This window comes from Xiphophorus couchianus, chromosome 24 (assembly GCF_001444195.1).
Source record: "Xiphophorus couchianus chromosome 24, X_couchianus-1.0, whole genome shotgun sequence".
NCBI classification, from domain to species: domain Eukaryota; kingdom Metazoa; phylum Chordata; class Actinopteri; order Cyprinodontiformes; family Poeciliidae; genus Xiphophorus; species Xiphophorus couchianus.
Genome location: NC_040251.1, coordinates 5,329,567 through 5,345,599, shown reverse-complemented (window position 1 = coordinate 5,345,599; position 16,033 = coordinate 5,329,567). Strand labels below are relative to the sequence as shown.

Sequence of the window (16,033 nt, the reverse complement as noted above, 5' to 3'; positions counted from 1 at the left end):
GATAACAGAATCATATTTTAATGTTTATAAAAGAAATTATGTTTTACTTTGAATTATGATTAAAAATAAACATGAAAACAGATGAAAAGATTCACTATTATCAGCTCATTAATTACTGTCATATTTTACATTTATTATTTTGTTTTATTAATAATCTTTAAATAATCTCTTCCTTTATTTCTCTGAGGATTTTTTGATTTAGTTCTGGTCCAGAACGCAGCAGCCATGATCATGGAACCAAACTGGGAACCATTGTGGAGGAGGGAACCAACCTGGGAACCATTCCGGAGGAGGGAACCAAACTGGGAACCATTCTGGAGGAGGGAACCAAACTGGGAACCATTCTGGAGGAGGGAACCAAACTGGGAACCATTGTGGAGGAGGGAACCAACCTGGGAACCATTCTGGAGGAGGGAACCAAACTGGGAACCATTCCGGAGGAGGGAACCAAACTGGGAACCATTCTGGAGGAGGGAACCAAACTGGGAACCATTGTTGAGGAGGGAACCAAACTGGGAACCATTTTGGAGAAGGGAACCAACCTGGGAACCATTCCGGAGGAGGGAACCAACCTGGGAACCCTTGTGGAGAATGGAACCAAACTGGGAACCATTCTGGAGGAGGGAATCAAACTGGGAACCATTCTGGAAAAGGGAACCAAACTGGGAACCATTCCGGAGAATGGAACCAAACTGGGAACCATTCTGGAGGAGGGAACCAAACTGGGAACCCTTGTGGAGAATGGAACCAAACTGGGAACCATTGTGGAGGAGGGAACCAACCTGGGAACCATCCCGGAGGAGGGAACCAACCTGGGAACCATTCCGGAGGAGGGAACCAAACTGGGAACCATTCTGGAGGAGGGAACCAAACTGGGAACCATTCTGGAGGAGGGAACCAAACTGGGAACCATTGTGGAGGAGGGAACCAACCTGGGAACCATTCTGGAGGAGGGAACCAAACTGGGAACCATTCCGGAGGAGGGAACCAAACTGGGAACCATTCTGGAGGAGGGAACCAAACTGGGAACCATTGTTGAGGAGGGAACCAAACTGGGAACCATTTTGGAGAAGGGAACCAACCTGGGAACCATTCCGGAGGAGGGAACCAACCTGGGAACCCTTGTGGAGAATGGAACCAAACTGGGAACCATTCTGGAGGAGGGAATCAAACTGGGAACCATTCTGGAAAAGGGAACCAAACTGGGAACCATTCCGGAGAATGGAACCAAACTGGGAACCATTCTGGAGGAGGGAACCAAACTGGGAACCATTCCGGAGAATGGAACCAAACTGGGAACCATTGTGGAGGAGGGAACCAACCTGGGAACCATCCCGGAGGAGGGAGCCAATCTGGGAACCATCCCGGAGGAGGGAACCAAACTGGGAACCATTGTGGAGGAGGGAACAAAATTGGGAACCATTTTGGAGGAAGGAACCAAACTGGGAACCATTCCGGAGGAAGGAACCAAACTGGGAACCATTCCGGAGGAAGGAACCAAACTGGGAACCATTCCGGAGGAGGGAACCAAACTGGGAACCATTGTGGAGGAGGGAACAAAATTGGGAACCATTTTGGAGGAGGGAACAAAATTGGGAACCATTTTGGAGGAGGGAACAAAATTGGGAACCATTTTGGAGGAGGGAACAAAACTGGGAACCATTTTGGAGGAAGGAACCAAACTGGGAACCATCCCGTAGGAGGGAACCAAACCCCAGCAGGTTCTGATCCAGTTTGATCTGTTTAGGAAACATGAAAGTTCCTCCTGATTAGAAAGCGTCAGCTTGTTGTTTTCCCAAAACATGGAGTCCAAGTTTTGTTTAGAGGAAAAACAGAAAGTGGTTTGGGTTTAATTTCTGGAAAATCAGAGGAACAGTTTGGCCAAGAAGAGATGAAAACACAAAGACAGAAGAGAGGAGCAAAATAATCTGCCAGAGGAAACACTGAGACACGAAGAGACATGAAGAGAGGGCTTGCTGCTGCTGGATGGACTGGTCCCCAGTAAAAACTGTGGGAAAATTCAGGAACCTGAAGCAGAAGGAGGACAGATGAGGACCCGTCAGCATGAGGACCCGTCAGCATGAGGACCCGTCAATGGTGGGTTGTTGGGAGGAATGGAAACGTTACGAAGGACAAAGTTTACAGGAACAGATTTTCTGTGGAGGTTCTCTTGGACGGGCCAGAAGCTGCTTCAGTTTGTAGGAACTGAATGTCCTCAGCCTGGAGACGCCTCCATGTTCTGACTCGGGGACTCACTGGTCCGGTTCCGGTCCGGTTCTCTGTGTTCTGAACAGAATGCCACAGAACAGCTGATGGATGCAGAATAACTACCGGTGGCTCAATGGACCCGGCTAATACTATCATGATCTGTGTCTCTGTCTCCCCTTGATTGTTCCCAGGTGCGTCTCGTTCCCTGATTACCTCCCGTGTATTTAATGTCACCTGTGTCTCAGTGTCTCTGTCGGGTCCTAGTCGTTTCTAGAGTCAATCTGTCTAGATGTCGTCTGTTGGCTAATTCTTCATTAAACATAACCCTTTCACTTCTACCTGGGAAAACCTGCTGCGTTTTCTGGCACTTCATGACAAATACCCGGATACATGGATCTGGCTAACTGCTGAACTTTGACCTCTTAGATTAGGGTCATCAACACCTGCAGCTGCTTCTGACTGACAGAACAAGAAGGCTCCACCCCGCCCTCTGGTGGCAGCTTGTAGATAAGTTGCAGATTTCATCCCTTCACAACATAAACATTTTATTTTAAATAGTGGAGAGTTTGTTTTTGGTTTAAATTCATAAGAAGATTTCAAAATACATGAGAAATAATAAAACAAACTTCAACAAGATAACATGGAGAACATTTTATTTAAAAAAAAGAGACAAATTAAACAGAAAATAAAAAAGCAAAACATAAAAATTCAGTTTTATTTTAAGGTAAAATGAACTTAAAGGAGATTTATTCTGACATGAAAGGAAGTTCAACCTTTAGTGCTTAAATAAAGATAAAGAAAAAAAGACATTTGGAGTTTCAGATATTTTGGAGTTTAATAAATAATACATTTTTAATTTATTTTCTTTATTATTTCAATATTTTGAAAACTATTATTACTTTTATTATTACAACCCAAAAAAATACTGATAAAACATTACAATAAGAAGGTGGTTTTATCAAATAAATACATTTGATACTTTACACTTTCTAAAATAAAAATATGTAAATAAATCAAATTAAGTTATTAAACAAATGCATACATTTTAAAAATATATATATTTCTACCTGGAAAAAAAGTCAGGCATTTATTTTGAAATGTTGAAAACCAGGAAATCAGGAAACCTGAGATGGTTTCCTGATCCGGTTCAGAGAGACAGAACCATGTTGGTTCTCCATGTGAGAACGTTACGAAACTGAACGATACAAAGCCAAGAAGAAACAAAGAAATGAAGGATCAGAAAGTTGATCTGGAGTTTCTGCTCTTATTGTGAAGGTCCACATAAGAGTCACTTCACAAAGTTCTGCTGATTTTCTTCCTCAAATAAAATTCTGAATCCAGAACCATCAGCTTTTCATCACAATGAGATGATGAGACTTCATGTGTTTTACCTAAAAACAAACTGAAAGAACCGCTTCTGGATCCAGGTGTGACTTCCATGGTGCCGCAGAGCAGAACCGAACCGTTTTCAGGTCCAGAAAAAATTGGAGCGACGATGCCTGGCATCTTAATTTGAAAGGTCATGACCTCAGCAGACAGGAAGTGGTAGCTGTCCATTTCAGGATCCTTTCTCTTTTCCTGAACACCTGCAGGACGGATAGAGGAAAAGGAAGATTAGAAAAGAGATGAGGAGAAGAGCCAGAAGACGAACCGGTTCCTTCATGGCCGAAGATACGACCGACTTCTTCCTTCTGGGACAGGAAGTTCTAACAGGAAGCTCTTCAAACAGAAAGTTCTCTCTGAGAAACTCTGAATTTCATGATCATCTCCAGATGATTCCTTCTTATGGAGATGAAATAAATCTCTGTTATTCTGTCCGTGTTGACTGCGGTCCAGAACGTTCTGGTCCAAACCGCCGCTTCCGGATCTTAGAACCCCTGAAACCTGCAGAGCACCAGGAACTTCCTGTGTTCGGTCCTGGACCGCACCTCCAGAACCAGGCCAGAACTTTCAGGACCGTTGATGAAAACTAATCAGCTCCATGTTGATCAATCAGATCCACAAACGGGTCAAAAACCAGTCCTCCCAGTAAGACCAGCACACTGACCTGGAGAGGTCGCGACCCCCCCGGAGGTCGTGACCTGGGTTCGGATTCCGCCTGCTGCAGCAGAAATCCGTTTTTGTCACAAACTGGAATATTTGAGGAATTTCTCAGGGAAGTTGAAAGAAACACAATAAAAACTTTATTTTTGTAATTTTGTGAGAACAGTTGGAGTGAAACTGGAAAGTCGAGTTTCACCTGAAGGGAACCAGGAAGTAAAAACTTTCTGATGGTTTTCCATTCATGGATTCACAAGCAGCTTTTCTACATCCTCTTAATTAGATTTGGTGTATTTTTAAAATAATTAGAATATAAAAATATAGAGAAATATATTAACGTCGAAACATTAATAAGAAATGTGTTCATTCTAACAAGATGTTTATCTCTGATGATTTATTGGAGCGTTAGTCTGATCCTGACCTTTGACCCGGCTGGGAAGCACCAGGCTAAACGTTTCGCTTTGCTGCAGCTTTAACAAACTGCCTCACCTGTAGCTCATTAGCATTAGCTCTGCTAACGAGTTAACGCTTTAGCCAGGTATTGGAGGCCTTTCAGCTTTAGCTAGACCTCCATGTTCTTCAGGCTGATTTTTGTCCCTGATTCCAAACTGAAGGGAAATTAAAAGACAAACTCCAGAGTTTAGTGTTTGATTTATAAAACTTTACCAAAACAAGTATTTACAAACTCACAAGCTGTGATACAAACCAACAACCGAGTGCAACCGCACAAACTGTCCCAACAGTTTGAGAAAAACAGGAAGTGGACATGAAACCCGGAGCTGGAACCGTTTCCGGTTCGTCAACACAAGAAAACATCCAGCAGGGGGCGCTCCAGGCTGTCAGCTCAGATCAGATCAGATTCAGAAAATCTACACATTTCCACCAAACACAGAAACTCTGCGTCATTCAGGTGAATTCATAACGTCATGGGATTTCATTTTTACACAGAAATAAAAAACAACCCTGTAAACAACTGATACATCTCAGTTTCTTCAAATATAAAAACAATGGTTCAATTTTTTCTCCCTTCAGATGCTCATGATTTTTTTCCAACAACAAAAAGCTTTCAGAAAAAATATAAAATGTTTTCACTTTCAGCACAGATAAAATAAAACGTATCAATATTTACCTATAATTTACATTTTTATATATTCTTCATTTATCTCTTGCATTTCTATTGCTCAGGAATAACATTTATTACATCAATTTGATAATAAATTATGATTCCAAAAACAAGACAAAAAGAAAACATATTTTAGTTTCACTTTTGGCTTTTCAGCATTTTTATTTGTGGACCAAAAGATATAAAAAGATTTATTTAATGGAAAATGTTTCATTACTTTGAATGACGCGACAGATATTAACGTTGAAAGGATTTTAAAAAGGAGCCAAACTCCACCCGGGTCTGATGAGGCTGCCCCCTGGTGGCCATGACCAGACACAGCAAGTAGAAATAAAGAAATAAAAGAAAAAATAAAACTTCATTCATTTTGTTCTTCTTGGTCAAAACAGATTTATAAATGACTTTTCTATTTCTCCAATCGTGTTTGGAGAAAATGACTAGTTTGACGATTGGTGATTTTTTTAACTGAATGTTCTTTAAATGAACATTACGGAAAAAACTTTTTGAGATTCATATGAATTAATTCTGTTTTCTTCTATGGCCATCATCATCATCATCATCATCACTGTCAGACCTTTGGGTCTCGGAGAGAAAACTGGTTCTGAATCACCTCCAGGTAAGAATCAGCACAGCTGAAAAACTGAAGCTTCTGTTTGAAGATGAACAAAAATTTCAGATTCAGGAAAAACCATAAAATACTCGTTACCCCACCAGAATCCCAAACAACGTCATCAACATGAGGAAGAGTCCGGACCGCTCCTCTTCCTCCTCACTCAAAAACGAAAACACGTTCCTCCAGAGAAATCGTCGCAGTTCTGTCGGGTTTTTGTCTCCAAATGGACCCGAGTGATCCGGGTGAGTCCAGGTCCGATTCCAACCAACCAGGAAAACAGCGTTTAAATCCGACAAAAAAGTTTGAAAGGAATTTAACAAGAGTTATAAGCTTTGGGACCAAATGAAACGAGACTTTTGAACCTTTAAGCTCAGACTGATTGGATGGAGACATTTTAGGTGGTCCAATCAGAACGCAGCCTTTTCTAGAAATAAAAGAACCTTTAAATCAGATTTAATCTAGTTCTGTCTTATGAAAACTCAGACTTCTGGGTTATTTTATGGTTTTGAAAACTAAAAATCTGATCTGATTTAGGTCATGTGATCTCCAATTCTGTGGGTTTAATTTCTGTTTTACTCAATTTCATCTGATCTTAGTTTAATGGACAGGAGAAACCTGCGTGAAATGTGAGGGTGTACTTTCTTTTTACTGAGACTGAACAATATTTCTGCTTTCTTTGTAGAAGGAAAACCCGGCGGTGACGGCAAGTGGATGTGGGCGGGACCGAGACGATCTCCTGGCTCCGCCCACATGACGACTATCCATCAGCAGAAACATTAGAGCTCATTTCTAGACTTTTAGAGAGAATATTGGACAGCACCATCTTCTGGTGGTTTGGGTTATGACATGAAGGTTCTGGTGAATCCTTCTGGACCTGCTCAGGTTTTCAGGAACATATCAGGTCTTAATGGAGACAAAAATGAAACGATGACCCTTGACCCCGCCTACAGACAGGCCACGCCCCCTCCAACGACAAACATCACAGATTAGTTGAAGAATTAAAAAATGCTCCAATCAATGAGCACATTCCCAGCAAGAAGCCGGACCGGACCGGACTGAGCTACGCCAGGCCGGGATCAGAACCGCCACCCTATGGCTTCAGACGAGAGGAAAAGGCACCGTACAGTCCGCAGGTGGCCCCGCCCCCACACAGACCGACCAATCAGCAACTACCAAGCAGGACCCAATCAGTGTAAGGCGCTTCTTTCAGATCGCAGAGAGTTTTAAGGCAGAGAGAACAGCAGGGGGCGCTCCAGCTCCTTCCTGCTCAGCCTCCAGGAATTAGTCTGTGGCGCTGGCGGCCGGGGAAGGAGCTCTGAGGAAGAGAGGAGGAGCAGAGGTTAGGAGGACAGGAAGAGGAGGAGACGCAGCAGCAGGAGGAGCTCACTCATTGGTTAGTTGGAGCAGAGAGGAAAGTAGCACCAGGTGGCGCCAGAGACACAGAATCACTTCACCAGGACTGACTTTGGCAGAAACGCCTCCATCTTGCCGTCTCCGGCCCCCCTCGGCGGCTCAGCGGACTCAGAGGAAGAGGAGGGGTCGGGGCACGGGAGGCCGCTGGGCGCCTTGGGGAGGCTGTACATGTAGACGGCGCCGATGACAAGCCCCGCCCCCGCGGTGAAGAGCAGGTCCACGTGGAAGCCAAACAGGTAGACGGACATCACCGTGGAAACGATGATGGAGAAGGAAGTGGCGAAGCCCTTCAGGATGTTGTCAGCGTACTTCACCACCACGGCCACCAGCAGCCCGCCGAACGCCTGGTTGAAGATGACGCACCACACCATGCCGGTGTAGCCGAACAGGAAGCCGCGCTCGGCCACGGCGCCGCCGTCGTTCCACCACATTCCCAGAAGTCCGAGCGCCGTGCCGAAGACGCCCAGCTGCACGTTCCTCATCCACACCGACGCAGAGCTGCCCTTCAGGATCCGCTCAAAGTAAACGCCGGCAAAGCCAGACGACAGGCAGCTGATCACCACGGCAACCAGACCCACCATATAGTTCTGGTTGGAGGCGTCAGCCACCGCCGCCTCCTTCTTTCCCTCCTGCTGCACCTGCAACGAGACCGCAGGTAGAGTCATCAATAGATCCATCGATAGATCTATAGATCAATAGATTTTTTCTTTCATGGGGCCCAAAGGGCTAAACCCATGATAGGGGCGGGGCTAAAATTTTAAATGATCTTTTAACTGCTGAGGATAAATTAATAGTTCTTTTAGTTTCTGACCCGTTTGGAGTCGCTGGTTGTTATTCAGCTTTCAGCATCTATGCACCACAAATTTGGAACAAACTTCCAGAAAACTGTAAAACAGCTGAAACACTGACTTCTTTTAAATCTCGACTAAAAACCCACCTGGTTAGGATTGTATTTGAAACGTAATCAATTACTAATTTATTGATGGAACTTGACTTAATGCTGTGTTTTGATTATTGATTCTATGTTTCATTGTGTTTCTGTGTTAGTAATGATGTAAAGCTCTTTGAAATGCCTTGCTGCTGAAATGTGCTATACAAATAACATTTGATTGATTGATTGATTGATTGAAGGTTCAGCACTAAACTAGTTCTGGTTCTTTCAAGCAGGAGTTTTTCTTTAAATCTAGGACAGCATCCCTCCTCTGAAGTATCTACCTCATATAAATTTACCTGTAACTACAAATGACAGCCAGTCTGCTGTACAGACGTTATAGGATTGTCTGCAGGAGGTTCAGGCTAGACTAAGAGCAAATTTTCTGTAGCAAGTTAAGAAAAATACTGAGTTCTATTTCGCATACCGCCAGTGGGCTTATCCCTCCCACGCAGCACTGAAATGAAGCTTCATCCAGAAGGTGGGCCCACCTTGGTCTGGATAAATAACGGCCAGACCAAACAAACAAATCCCTTTTGTCTTCAGCGTAGCAATATCAACACTGTAAGAGCAAAGATGTTCCATCCATAGGGTTAGGGCCAGAGGACAAAGAAAACTGTTCCCCACCAGGAAGAGGAGGCACTCTGCCTGGACACAGCCGATGTGTTGAAGACTCTGAAAAGAGTCAACCCACGGAGGCCCCAGGCCCCGACAACATACCTGGGCGGGTGTTCAGGGAATGCGCAGGTCAGCTGGCTGGTGTCCTAACAGACATTTTTAACACCTCACTGGACCAAGCCACAGTGCCAGCCTGTCTCAAAACTGCCTCCATCATTCCGGTGCCAAAGAAACCTCAAGTCACCTCTTTCAATGATTACCGGCCTGTGGCACTGACTCCCATCATGATGAAGTGCTTTGAAAGGCTGGTAAAAGAACACATCGTCTCCAGACTCCCCTCCACATTCGACCCGTTCCAGTTTGCCTACCGCCGAAAACGCTCCACTGAGGACGCTATCTCCTCCACCCTACACCTGAGCCTGGCTCACCTGGAGGAGAAGAACACTCATGTGCGGATGTTGTTCCTGGACTTCAGCTCAGCGTTCAACACAATCATCCCACAGCATCTGGCAGGAAAACTGGGACACCTGGGCTTCAGCACCCCCCTGCGCAACTGGCTGCTAGACTTCCTCACCGACAGACCTCAGTCAGTCCGGATCGGACAACACACCTCCGATGTCATCACCCTCAGCACAGGCTCCCCTCAGGGCTGCGTCCTGAGCCCTCTGCTGTTCACTCTGATGACACACGACTGCGTCCCCAGGTTCGCCACCAACCACATCGTGAAGTTCGCGGACGACACAACGGTGGTGGGCCTCATCAGAGACGACAACGACCTGGACTACAGAGAGGAGGTGGAGCAGCTGGTGGACTGGTGCAGAGACAACAGCCTGATCCTGAACGTTGACAAGACGAAGGAGATGATCGTCGACTTCAGGAAGAACCGGCCCAGCCACGCTCCACTGCTCATCAACAGCTCGGCTGTGGAGGTGGTCAGCAGCACCAAATTCCTGGGGGTGCACATCACTAACGACCTCACCTGGACTGTGAACACCACGTCTCTGGTCAAGAGGGCACAGAAACGCTTGTATTTCCTGCGGAGGATGAGAAGAGCACACCTGCCCCCGCCCATCCTCAAGACGTTCTACAGAAGCACCATAGAGAGCATTCTGACCAGCTGCCTCTCTGTGTGGTGTGGAGGCTGCAGCGCCTCCGACTGGAAGAACGTGAGGAGAGTGGTGCGGACAGCAGAGAGGATCATCGGGGCCCCCCTTCCCTCCATTCAGGACATTTCATCCCAGCGCTGCGTGTCCCGAGGCCGAAACATCATCAGTGACCCCTCACACCCCCACCATGGACTGTTCTCCCTGCTGCCTCTGGAAACAGGTTCTGCAGCATCCGGTGCAGGTCCACCAGGTTCTGAAACAGCTTTTTCCCACTTGCCATCAGACTGTTGAACTCTTAACTGGACTGCACTTAAAATCTGGTCTCCACTTTATACCTTGCACATGTACAGAGCTAAATAACTTCTATTTTACTGTCATTCCTGCACTTTATATTTTATATTTAGATTTATATTTTATACTGTATTTTATTTTTATTCTGGAGTAACCTCACAACATTGAAAGCTCAAAACATTGTCCTGAGCCGTATGCAACGAAATTTCGTTCTGTATTCACCCTGTGCATGAAAATGACAATAAAGTCAGTCTAAGTTTAAGTCTCCTCTGCCCCGTGCGCGCGCTCTCTCGTTATGTGGCGTGCACGTCTGCACTGCGTCATTCCCTGCGTCTGTTCGTGCATTACAGAGATCACTCAGTGGGCCCAGCGTCGTTCTCTCTGGTTGTGTGAGGCCGTCTCTCAGGCTTAACTTCCTCCGGACTGGATCCTCCAGAGAATCTGAGAGCTCACTCTACCAGAGGGATTTCCTGTCGGTGGAGGACATTTAATGGCAGCTTCCTGGTCATCTCTGTGCTCATTTATTCAGTTTTACCTGTGTGACGTTTCCACCTTCTCCATGACCCGTTCTGTTCTCCGAGTTATGACAGAATAATTACTCCTGTTACGTGTTAATATTGTCTCACCCTTGCATGTAAAGCAGGGAGACACGATGATGCTTTTCAGTCATGATTTGTTATTCTGTTATTTTTCCTGGGGAGTTCTGTGCTTATTAAGCATTGCAAAACAACATGGTTGTGCTGAGTAATAAGTTACCTGCTCTGTTCATCGTTACGCTGTTACAGTTTGTAACTTTGGTTGTTCCTGTTCGCAGCAGCAGGTCTGTTTATCTCGACCTTTCTGACCAGAGGCTCCTCTGGTCTTCTTTGTTATGCAGCAGATGCTTGATGGTGGTGGTCTGGATGGACCCAGTGATGCGTAGACTACACCCTGCTTCGCCGTTAACCCACTAGCGATAGCCTTAAAGGGCGAAGCCTATTCTCATAGAATCTGGGGTTACAATACGTGACCGACGATCTTAGAGTTTAGTCAGAGCCGTCCTCTCCTGGACGTGACGCTGTGGTCGGTCCCCTGTCCTCCTGCTGTCGTCCATTTGTGAAAAATCTGGGTGTGATTGTTGATCCTGTGTTAGAGTTGATTAGCATGTTAGCGCTGCTATCAAGGCCAGTTTCTTCCAGCTGAGGATCTTTGCTAAGATCAAATCTGATCTTCCTCTGCCTGATTTTGATCCAATCATTCATCACAGTTAGATTATTTAACTCTTTGTACTCAGGGTTGGAGCAGAGCAAACAAAATGCTGCAGCTGGTCTGCTGACCAAAACCAGGAGGAGTGAATCTGTGGCCCCGGTTTTACAAACCCTTCTCTGGCTCCCTGCTGCTTTAGGATCAAATTTAAGGTCTTATTGATAGTTTTTAAGTGTTTTGGGTCCTCGGTACTGAAGTGAGCTCCAGCAGCCTGCAGCCCACCAGAACCCTGAGCTTTTACCGTCGGTCCCTAAAGCCAGGATGGAAGCAGACAGAGAATCTGTGGATCGTCTCCCTCTGGCTGCTAAACTCTCAGTCAGCTTAAAGAAAATCATCAATGGTCCAGCTGCAGCTGATCCAGAACGCTGCTGCTGGAGTTCTGACCAGAACCAGGAGGATAGAGACATAAAACCCAGTTCTCCAGAACCTCCACTGGCCCCCTGTAGCTCAGAGGATAAACTTTAAGTCCTGTTAGTTTATAAATTACTGAACGGATCAGAACCACAATACTTTAAAGATCTGCTGCTGTTGGATCACCCTTCCAGACCCCTCAGGTTCTGGTTCTGCTCTGCATCAGAACCAGAACCAAACGAGGAGAAGCAGCATTCAGCTTCTATGCACCACAAATCTGGAACAAACTAGCAGAAAACTGTAAACCAGCTGAAACACTGAGATCCTTTAAATCCAGACTGAAAGCTGCTGGTTGGAGCCAATTTTGAATCAATCATGAAACATCGATCAATAATCTGATGTGTGTTGTTCTGTGTTTCTGCGACTTTGTATTTTTATGATGTAAAGCTCTTTGAAATGCCTTGTTATTGAAATGCACTGTACAAATAAAATCTGACTGATTGATTTTGATTTAAGTTGGAATTAAAACTCACCTGTTCTCTGGTCTTCAACAACCAGCGAAAGAGAAAAGATAAAGGATGGAAGAAAATTGCTGCACCTAAAAAATTAAGTATTGTTTGGTTTTTATTCATATTATTAGCTTTTGGTATCTTTGCCAATTTTATTTTTGTCTTTTATTTTTATTTTCTATTTTAGCATTTATCTACCTGGGATGTTTGCTGTGAAGCGTTTGGTCAGCAGAGGCCGTTGGAAATGTGCTACAGAAATAAACTTTGACCTCACATGACTTGAGGCGGGCGGGGCTAAATCAGAACCAGCCTGAAAGAAAACCTGCAGAAGACCAAAGACTGGACGACACGAAGCACCGGAACCGTTCTCCGGATCAGTGGAGCCAGAACCGGTACGTACCTGGACGACGGCGACACCGGCAAACAGCAGCAGCAGGGAAACCCACTGGACTCTGGACAGAGACTTCCTGAGCATCAGGACGCTGAAGAGCGCCGTGGTGAGGATCTTTAGCTGGTAGGTCACCTGGAGGGGGAGGAGCCTGTTAGAGTCAGACCTTCCTGAAAACTCTGATCTGAAGGTTCAACAAGATCTTTGAAGAAAACTATTTGTAAAAACATATTAAAATGTACTAAAAGAAAAAAAAATTATTCATGTGGATGAGACTGACGGGAAGGAAGATGGCGGGACATGGAAGACTCTTCCTGATTGGGTAAATCTAATTCCAGACTTCCTGTGTATGAAGTGACCCTGGAAAGAACCGTTGTAGAGTTTATCAGTCCAGAGCAATTCAGAAACGGTTCAGTTCAAAAATCTTTTAGCTGAGAAACAAAACCAGCAGCATAAAGAGAGGCAATGAAAAGTTGTGATTCAGATTTAAAGTACTGTTGTTCCAGTTGCTCTGAGCAAACAGGTTTATAGGAATCGGTGTCCCGATCGATTGGCCACCGATCACTATTGGCCGATTTCTGTGAAAATGCAGGTGATCGGTGTTCGTCGATCACTTGCAGCTGACGCCAGGCAGCAAACGGCCGCAGCGAATCCTGAACAAACGTGTCTGCCGGGTGGAACCGCTGCAGCGTCTGAGAGAACGATGGGAAGTTTACGACGGAAAAACGAATCAAAACCAAATTAATGAGACACCTAAATTATGAGTGGCAGAACGGTGAACCGGTGTCGAGATCACTGCTCCGTCAGGACTTCCTGTCTTCACTAGTCGACAAATTCAAGGACCAAAGAGTAAAAAAACATCAGAAACTTTCTGTTCCGACATCAGAGGAGCCGATGGTTCTGCTGGCCGTCAGAACATTTCCAGAACCAGAGACTAAAGTCTCGGATCAGAGAAACTCATCCAGGCTTTAGTTTCTCTTTAGTGGCTTTGATTCCTGCAGCAGCGTCTTCACAGGTCTGATTGACAACCCAACGGTCCAAAACGCTGCTGCTGGAGTTCTGACTAGAACCAGGAGGATAGAGACACCACCTGGTTCTACACCACCCAGTTCTACATCATCTGGTTCTACACCACCCGGTTCTATTCACCGCAGATCTGGAACAAATTTTCAGAAAACTGCAAACCAGCTGAAACCCTGAGTTCCTTTAAATCCAGACTAAAATCTAGTTGGAGCTGATCTGATCAATAACTGGAACATCAATCAATCATCTGATGATTATTGATAATATTGACAAAAACTCGATCAAATGTAACGTCTGTTTCCGTTTGGTGGCTGTGAGACGATTTTATGATGGAAATCAGTTTGAACTGCCTTGTTTCTAAAATGTGCTACAGATAATATGACTGATTGATTGATCAATAGACCGACTGATTGACCCAGGGGGCCCCACTGAGCACAACTGGACCCGTCTGTGCTGACCCGGGTCAGGGTTCTGGTTCTGACCTGGAAGGTGGCGGCCGGCAGGTTGGAGATGGCGATGTACTGCAGGTTGTTCTGCAACGTGTAGATGAGCGACGGCACGGCGAGCTTCAGCGTGTCCTGGTACTGCAGGACCACCGAGTCCAGCAGGAACCACAGCGTCTCCTTCAGGGCGCCTGCAGAGACGCGGCGTCACACACAGATGCTGCTTAGCCCCGCCCACCACTACTTACATCTCTTCTGCAGTAGGACGATGAGCAGGCACGTCGCCACCTTCAGGACCTCCGCCATGACGACGGCCGACGTGGTGAAGAAGCGGTCGCCCGGCAACGTGCGGACGTAGCGGATGCTGAGGATGAGCGAGGCGTTCTGGACCACCAGGACCGCCAGGCTGATGTACTTCAACTTCCTGTTGGCTGCAGGGGAGAGACGGACACAAACAGGAGCTTTCATCCTTCCGCTCAACTCTCAGAACCAGAACTTTGATGCTGGCTTCGGTTCTGGTCGACCCGCTACTTTCATCTGCTTTATCATCTGGACCTGACCAGCTACTACTGCCTCTTCCTCTTCCTCCTGATCTGCAGCCACCTGCAGAGCAACAGAACCACCCTAACACCCCCCCACCAGACACACCTGAATCGGAGCTCCACGTCACCAAAACTGCTGATTCCACCTTAAGCTCCACATGTTTAAGGCGGGGTCACCAACATTTAAGGTGGAATGGGCCCACCAGGCCTCCATAGAACCTGTCAAAACCCTCTCCTGCAGTTCTGGACCAGCTAGAATAAGAATCCAGTACAAACCAGATAGACGTGATTTTCCATAATGAATCAAGTGTTCCTGCAACACTTCATGTTTAAAGTTTTAGATTTTACCATAGAGATTATTTCCTTCAATAAACACTAGAATATTTAGCAGTTCTGTTTGTGTTAATTAGTCGCCATAGCAACTGATTATTCGGCTCGGTTTAAACCAGTAAACTACTTTATTAAATCGGTCCAAACTGGTTAGTTTAGCTGCAGGTAGCTGATTCTTGCTACTAGACAAACCAGTTTAACCACTGGGAATATTTCGAAATCATCAGTTTTTAATCCGGATTATTTTTTTTACCTTCACTCTGACTCCGAGTCGGAACCTCCCCGGCCTTACTGCTGCTGCCACCCGCCATGCTGCGCTCTCTGCCTCGTCGGGACCGAACCCTCACCCCGCTGCCTGTACAGCTAACTCCGCTAGCCTCCCGGCTAGGCTCCGCTGTCGGTTGCGGACCGGTCGGCGCTCCGAGTCTCCGGCTGGTTCTGGTTCTGGAAGCGGGAGGCAGAGGCGGGCGAGTCGGCTCGAAATGACCGGAGCTGAGGAGCGGGACCGCGGAGGACTAGCAGACGGAGTATGGGGTAGCATCTGGCGGAGAACCAGGGCTACGTTGAGGCGCTGATCTGTCCCGGAAGTCACTCGGACTACAGCTGCGGAGATTGGCCTGCGTGACAGGATGTTTCACTCTGTAGGAGGCGGGGAGAGAGAGAGAACATAATTCTGAATCTATATCTTATTTGTTACTATTTAATTAAATTCGCCAATTTACAAGCGTTGTCTTGAGACACTTTGCAAAAAAAAAAAAAATTCTTTCAGTTTGGTCAGAAATTTTCTAATTGGTCCTAGTTGTCAAACAGTTAATTATTCAGAGCAGCTTAGGAAGTTCTAAGGAAACCCATCGAAGGA

At 45.9% G+C, this 16,033-nt stretch overlaps 1 protein-coding gene across 2 annotated transcripts; it reads right to left on the bottom strand.

Annotated features, from left to right (window-relative positions):
- Positions 1-3,233: 3,233 nt before the first annotated feature.
- On the bottom strand, positions 3,234-15,789 carry slc35a2 (solute carrier family 35 member 2). Of its 2 annotated transcripts, none has more exons than XM_028011038.1 (6): positions 15,428-15,789; positions 14,551-14,733; positions 14,342-14,493; positions 12,849-12,971; positions 7,449-8,035; positions 3,234-3,794 (listed from the first exon to the last, which is right to left on the bottom strand). In XM_028011038.1, exons 1-6 carry the CDS (start codon positions 15,483-15,485, stop codon positions 3,767-3,769), a joined length of 1,131 nt encoding a protein of 376 aa, XP_027866839.1. In that variant the 5' UTR covers positions 15,486-15,789; the 3' UTR covers positions 3,234-3,766. The 2 variants fall into 2 exon arrangements, with proteins under 2 accessions (XP_027866839.1, XP_027866838.1); XM_028011037.1 differs by lacking the exon at positions 3,234-3,794 and adding an exon at positions 4,888-7,299.
- Positions 15,790-16,033: the final 244 nt, after the last annotated feature.

Bases quoted from the DNA above. Each gene is read 5' to 3' on its own strand.
- slc35a2 (XM_028011037.1), bottom strand. From the start codon at position 15,485: ATGGCGGGTGGCAGCAGCAGTAAGGCCGGGGAGGTTCCGACTCGGAGT. The intron at 8,036-12,848 runs GTACGTACCGGT...GTCTCGTTGCAG, and splicing joins CCGGTGTCGCCGTCGTCCAG to GTGCAGCAGGAGGGAAAGAA. The intron at 7,300-7,448 runs GTCAGTCCTGGT...TCTCTTCCTCAG, and splicing joins ATGGAGGCGTTTCTGCCAAA to AGCTCCTTCCCCGGCCGCCA.